This window comes from Falco naumanni, chromosome 4 (assembly GCF_017639655.2).
Source record: "Falco naumanni isolate bFalNau1 chromosome 4, bFalNau1.pat, whole genome shotgun sequence".
NCBI classification, from domain to species: Eukaryota; Metazoa; Chordata; class Aves; order Falconiformes; family Falconidae; genus Falco; species Falco naumanni.
The window spans coordinates 103,135,655-103,142,369 of NC_054057.1; the positions used below are offsets into that span (position 1 = coordinate 103,135,655).

General features: G+C 37.4%; 1 protein-coding gene across 2 annotated transcripts in view; it reads left to right on the forward strand.

Annotated features, from left to right (window-relative positions):
• The window catches only part of IL17RD (interleukin 17 receptor D), a 50,551-nt gene extending 44,839 nt beyond the window's left edge, over positions 1-5,712 (forward strand). For both annotated transcript variants that reach the window (XM_040592923.1, XM_040592924.1), the window contains 2 exons: positions 2,077-3,016; positions 5,284-5,712. In XM_040592923.1, coding sequence (XP_040448857.1) covers positions 2,077-3,016; positions 5,284-5,399 — 1,056 coding nt within the window. In that variant the 3' untranslated portion in view covers positions 5,400-5,712. The remainder of the gene's footprint in view (positions 1-2,076; positions 3,017-5,283) is intronic.
• The last annotated feature ends 1,003 nt before the right edge of the window (positions 5,713-6,715 follow it).

Consider the following 6,715-nt stretch of genomic DNA (forward strand, 5'->3'; position numbering starts at 1 on the left):
CAGTTGACTCAGAGCAAAATCTCTGTAATTAGGATTAATTATTAGTTATGAATTTTTATTGATTTTTAAAAAAATTATGTTCCCTTTAACGCTGTAAAATCTGTGTGTTTTTCTTGGTTTTGATTTAAAGCTTTGAGAAAGACATTCAGATTGTTACTTTGAACATCAAGGCTTAGAATCTCAGGCTGCTTGCTAAAATACAATCAATATCTGTCCGGCCTTTCACTTTTTAGCTGTATAAAGACAAGGCAACTGTTATTCTCGCTGCGTTTTAGGACTCGGAAGGGACCAGCCCTGTCACCCATGCGGCCACCCTGCCCTCCAGCGGCCAACCCGGCCACATCGCCCTGCCCCCCTTCGGGGCGGGGGGGGGCTCATAATTCATCCATACGTTTAAAAGAGTTCAGGTCAGGTGTTTAAAAGTAACTTATTTGAATCCCCTTTTCCGGGATGTACTTTGGCCCTGCTACATCATCCTTTGGAATAGTGTTAAGGTGAGCTGTTACCGCTATAACTATGTACCCTAACGTAACTCTGTACATATAACTATGTAACACATGGAACATATGGTGTTAGGCACCATTTAAGGTTTACATAACAGAATACTGATAGCATCTAAATACAGAAATAATGTGGTGTTATTAAAGCTGTGGAGTTTAATATTAAAAGTGATGCCCGATGCATAATGGAACAGTCACACAAGTATTTTTCATATGGATTGCAGATCCATTATTTTCCAAATGGATCAGTATTTTCATATGGAATGTTTTCTCAAGAATGAAAAACCCAGGGCCATTTAATAGCTATTTAAAATAATAACTTGACCATACTAGAAATCCTTTAATACAGATAGCAGATCAGACAGTATTTTGAAGAACAGAAACAAAACCAGACGCAAAATAAAAACTTATCTGTGTTTTACCTTTATCAGAATATCTCCCAAACAGCTGCAAAATGACTTGTCTTCCCCATGCACAGAATAGCATAGTTCTGTTGGAAGGGACCTGCAATGACCATCTGGTCCAACTGCTTGACTGCTTCAGGCATGATCGCTTTCCCCCTGTAGCTGACCGTCTGGTAACAGCTTTCATGAGTCCTTGAGTTCCAGGCATCCATCTACTCTCTGTTTTCTGGCATGGCAAAGCTTTCCACTCTTAGGGTGACAGAGCAAAAATACTTTGTCGTCTGGAAAAATGCTTGAGAGAAGGCTTTGTGAGTGTTTTCATGTGTGTCTATTATGAAAGTTTTTTGCATCTATTTTTTTCTGTTGTTCTACTGCTTGTTCTGTCTTTCATGGGGTAGTGTGTTGTGTCCTTCACCTTGGTGTACATGGGCATTTCAGATCATGTAGAATGTTTAGAAAAAAAGTACAAAATCAGATAACTCTTACGATAAAAATTTTCAGAGCTTTCTTACCAGAGACAAGCTTCTGCTGTTTTGCATCCTAACTGAAAGGATTTGGATGTTGTACACACTAGTTATGTTTGTATCTAGATATGAAAATTCTTGGCATCAGACTTCATGAATATGCAAAAGATCATAAATTACTATGGTAGTTAGGGGCATGGTTTAATGGTGGACTTGGCAGTGCTACGTTAATGGTTGGACTCGATTTTAAAGGTCTTTTCCAACCGAAATGATTCTGTGATTCTGTGATTTTTGTTATATTCAGCCCGTTATGGACCCAGATATTTAACAGTTAAATTGTCTGAGGCAGTCTGGAAGGTTTTCCTTTTTACCTTAGCAATTCACCCACTTCCTTAGCCCACTGAAGTATTCAGCCCACAAAGTTTAGAATGAGCATGAGGCCGTATTTATTTTGGTGAATAACTACTGACATAGTTAATATCTCTGATTCCAATTTGTCCACTATCAATACTAGGTTAGTTATTACTTATTTCTCTTTTAAAACAGCTTATATTTGCATCAGGGACAAGCTGTAGTTAAACTCCTCATTAATTCTTAGTTGTGTGCTAAATAAAAGCTGACTCAGTATAACTCATCTTAATTTTATTAGCAAAAATATCTTAATAATCTAATAGTCAATATCGACCAGAATGTTCTTTTCTTTTACAGGTGGCTTTAGATTTGTGGGAAGATCTAAAAATTTGTAAAGAAGGTCAGAAAGAGTGGCTTATTAAAAAAATAAATGAGTCCCAGTTCATCATCATTGTGTGTTCCAAGGGAATGAAATACTTTGTTGAAAAAAGGAACTGGAAACACAGAGGGGTAACCAAAGATGCAGGAAAAGGAGAGCTCTTTCTGTTTGCTGTGTTGACTGTTGCAGAGAAGCTTCGTCAAGCAAAGCAGAATTCAAATGACCTCTGCAAGTTTATTGCAGTCTATTTTGATTACTCCTGTGAAGGAGACATCCCTGGTATTCTGGATCTCAGTACAAAATACAAACTCATGGACAATCTCCCTCAGCTGTATTCACATTTACACTCCAGAGATCCTACTGTACAGGACTCGGAGGCGTGTCCTGTTAACATTAGTAAAAGGAATTATTTCAGGAGCAAATCTGGGAGGTCGCTTTATGTTGCCATTTGCAATATGCATCAGTTCATTGATCAGGAACCAGACTGGTTTGAGAAACAATTTATTCCCTTCCCTCCACCTTCATTACATTACTCAGAGCCTGTTATGGAAAAGTTTGATTCAGGCTTGGTTTTAAATGACTTAGTGAATAAGCAGGTGATGGATGGCGATTTTTACCTGAAAACAGATGCAAATATTATTTCGGTGGCCAATTCAGACTCTCACTGTATAATTCAGCACTTAAACCTTGGAGAAGACACAGAAACTCAGGACATTCAAGGTGGTGGCAGCTTTGTTCTTCAGCCGTTGTTGCATGTTGTTAAAGCTTCAAATCTTAAAGATATGCCTCGAGATTCTGGAATCTATGATTCATCTGTTCCTTCATCTGAATTATCCTTATCTTTAATGGAAGGACTATTGACAGACCAAATTGAAACATCTTCCATTACAGGAAGTGTTTCTTCATCATCAGGTTTAGGTAAGATACCCCGCAGTGTTTCAAAAATTATATTCAGTTATTGTGAGTGTATTTCTGCCATCTCAAAATACTTTTAAGATAATATGTGAGGAACCGTATAGATGGCTGCAGAAAAAGGTAATGGTAAAAATGATAGGTTTTAAGTCACTTCTGAAAAATTACTCTCTTCCTTAACTTGGGGGGGGGGGGAAAGGGATGGGATTCTTAGCTAATTAAGATTTCACTAGAATTCCATTAATAAGTCACTTCTCATTAATTGACCTACTATTGGAGAGATGGGTTCTTTCTTCCAGGGACTCCCCGGCAGCTGGGATACTCAGCTTACAGCTGTGTGGTTGTTAAACCAAGAGGATGATATGGCGAAACATTCTTACAGAACAGCCGTAAATCTAAAAGTGACATCCTATCTGCTCCAGCACATACTAGAACCGTTAGAGCTATAGTCTGTACTGTGGCTAACTCACGTTTCAGAATGACATTAGGCTTCTCATCAGATACGCGGCTGGGGGGAATGACCACATGGGCTTCGGTGGGAGAATTTAAATGCTTGCAAGACACTCTCCAACATAGGTATGCAGCTTAGATGCCTACGGTTTGAAGGTGTAAATATTCCCACAGACTATCTCAAAAGCTGATCTGACCTTTGTAGTTGGAGTACATTGATCTGGTATCACAACTACATCAGAGTGAAATGGATTTATTATTATTATTATTATTATTATTCAGATTAAGTCATAAATAATGTTTGGTGCCAGAATTATCTTGGGCTGAGAGATGTAGGTGTTGATTTACAGATATAGCATCTCTATCTAGGGTAGATGTTAGGCTTTTCTCTTGGATAAATGGATTATTTATTATTATTATTATTATTATTGTTATTATTCAGATAAGTCATAAATAATGTTTGGTGCCAGAATTATCCTGGGCTGAGAGATGTAGGTGTTGATTTACAGATATAGCATTTCTATCTATAGGGTAGATAGTCTATAAGACAAAATAACTAAGATCTGAAAACTTTTCAGGGAGAAAAAATTACAGATTTACTGATTTAATTAAATAAGCTACAAATACACAGTTATTGTTTCAGAATTAATATTATATTCTTTAATTTCCTGCCATCTTCTAATCTGGCCTTTTCTCATATTTGTGGGAAAAATTACAGATGATAAACCGTAAAGGTTCTAGTGCTGGATGAAACTAGGATGCTAGTTGAAAATCTGTGGCCTTTTGGTAAGAATGCCTTTCCAGTATTCCCTTCCTGATTCAATCGTGGAGCTGTCAGCTGGGTATCCCAGCTGCCGGGGAGTCAGTGGAAGAAAGAGGCAGTCTGTGCAGTAATTAATTCTCAAGTCACATAGCTACTTGTTAGCATGTTTCAGCTACGGAGGTTAAACATTGTAGCATTAGCGTTGGCTCTTAACACTGATGTTCCAGTATCTTAGGAAACCACAGGTTTGGTTTTCCAGTTCACTGTCCTTGTCCAAAGACCACCCTGACTCTCACTCAAACCTCCCCTCAACCAAAACCACAGTCCTAGTTAGGTACGGGGAACAAAGGAGACAGTATCTAGAGCTGAGCATCATCTGCCTATTAGAGTACAACCCATTAAATCTTTTTAGAGTCCCAGACATACAAAATACTTATATGCCTAATAACTGGAGGAGTAGATAGATATTTTTTTTTAGCTTTTATCCTTGTTCTAAGAATAACCTTGGACATGCCTAGGTTATTACTCTGAATTCACGGTACCATTTCTGTTCTGGCTACCTGTTTTTTACCCATTACTTGGTGAGAACAGCAGTGAATAGCTCTGTCATTTAACATCTTCAGGTGGAGCTTTCCTTTCTTCTTTAAAGGCCAGTTTGATTTCATCTTCTGAATTAAAATCGTAAGTCACATGATTTGTAATACTTTCTGTCTTTCAGTGCAGTTCATGTGCAGACTACTGATCTGCAAAGAAAAGATTCTCTGAGATCATCAACTGCAGTTCAAACCAGCTTAATTTTGAGGAAGTACCAAGAACTAAACCTTTGCTAGGTCCATTCACTAATAAGGTCTTCCCTAAGCAGCCCTGCCTGGGCAGAAAATTTGTATTGATTCATTAGATAAGGAGTTGCTGAGCATGGTAGTTCAGCCTCATGAATGTATGGCATTATGATCTGGAGTGGGTTTTTTCGAAGTTTTCTTTGCCTTGTTTCTAAAAAGTTGACCAAATACAAAATCAGTGTTTCAGTTAATGAATCTCACTTTTTTTTTCCTTTTTATAGGGGAAGAAGAACCTCCTGTAATCACCGCTACAAAATTTTTAGTGCCTGGAATCTGTAAAGCAGAACTTCATTGCCATATCCATACTGATGAACTGCAGGCGATTGCTCCTTTATAATACATTACAATGTTGTTATGCATTGCCACTTTATCAACAGCCTCTGTTTGTGCGTCAACTACCACACTGTCTCAGCACTAAATCTACTTGAAGGACCAAATACTCTCTGAAGATCTGTTATTCCTAAGGGATTTCTTTTATGGCCAGTAAACTTGAATCTGTTGATCTTTATATGAAGTCTTTCATGGTTTGAAAAATGCAGCATGGAAAAATAGATGGGAATACATTTCAAAATTATTATGACTAATTTACATGTCATGATACTACAGTGTTTACAGATGCCGTAATAAAAATTGACTTTTTCGGCTAGAAATAATATTGCAACTGGACATAAAATAGCTTGGAACATTAGTAAATTTTGTAGTCCAGCCTCTAGTTTTAAGTGCTGACATACTTGATGGCAGGAGTGTTGTGGTGAATGAGAGCAGGATTGTTTTCAGAAGCAAGATAAAATACCAAAGGTGAGATCAAGAACTCCATATCAGAAGAAATAATTTTCTTTTAGAAATGTTTGAGCTCCTTTCCTGCAGTCTCCTCTCTTTCCCAAATGTTAATGTATTTAATGTCAGATAAGGGCAGGTCTGCCTCTTCTGTATGATTTTTCTATCTCTTCTCCACAATCCGTCTAGTTATGACTCACAAGTAGTACCACACTGAGTCTGAACTGTCATTTTTATAATAGACAAAAATACAGATCCTGCATATGCTGAGTGATACCGTGGAAACAAAATTTCCTGTTTTCTTCCTGGAAGGGCTAATATAAATAATACTTTAAATAGATTGGGGAAGAGTTGCCACATTTTTTATTTAAGACATTGTTCAGGAGTTGTTCAGCCATGAGATTAGTATGCTTTATGGGGGATTTCATATTATCCTTCAATGACATGCTGCTACAAAATCGCCTGGTGTAAAACAAATTAAGACAGGCATGTGTACTTTGTTCTGTTTTAAGCCAACCAGTAAACAGAACCCATGAGTTATTTTGCAATTCACACTACTTATCATTGCTTAAAGATTAAGATAGTATAATGCTACTAGTATTGTAACACTACTAGTGTTACATTAACAAAAAATGCTAAAACTACAACTGGACATGTTTACATAAAGACATGGAGCATGCATGTCCTTTCTTCTGCAGTGACCAGGTAGGTGTACCATCATCCAAAATCTCTGCTGTCTCCAGAGAGCAACTTTTCATAAGTAAAACCCATCTATGTAACTGCAGTTGTAGGCATTATTATAACAAACATGATAACAGCAAATAATAAAGGACACCTCAGCAATGTGTTTCTGCTAATTTTGCTCATGGAGTCAGA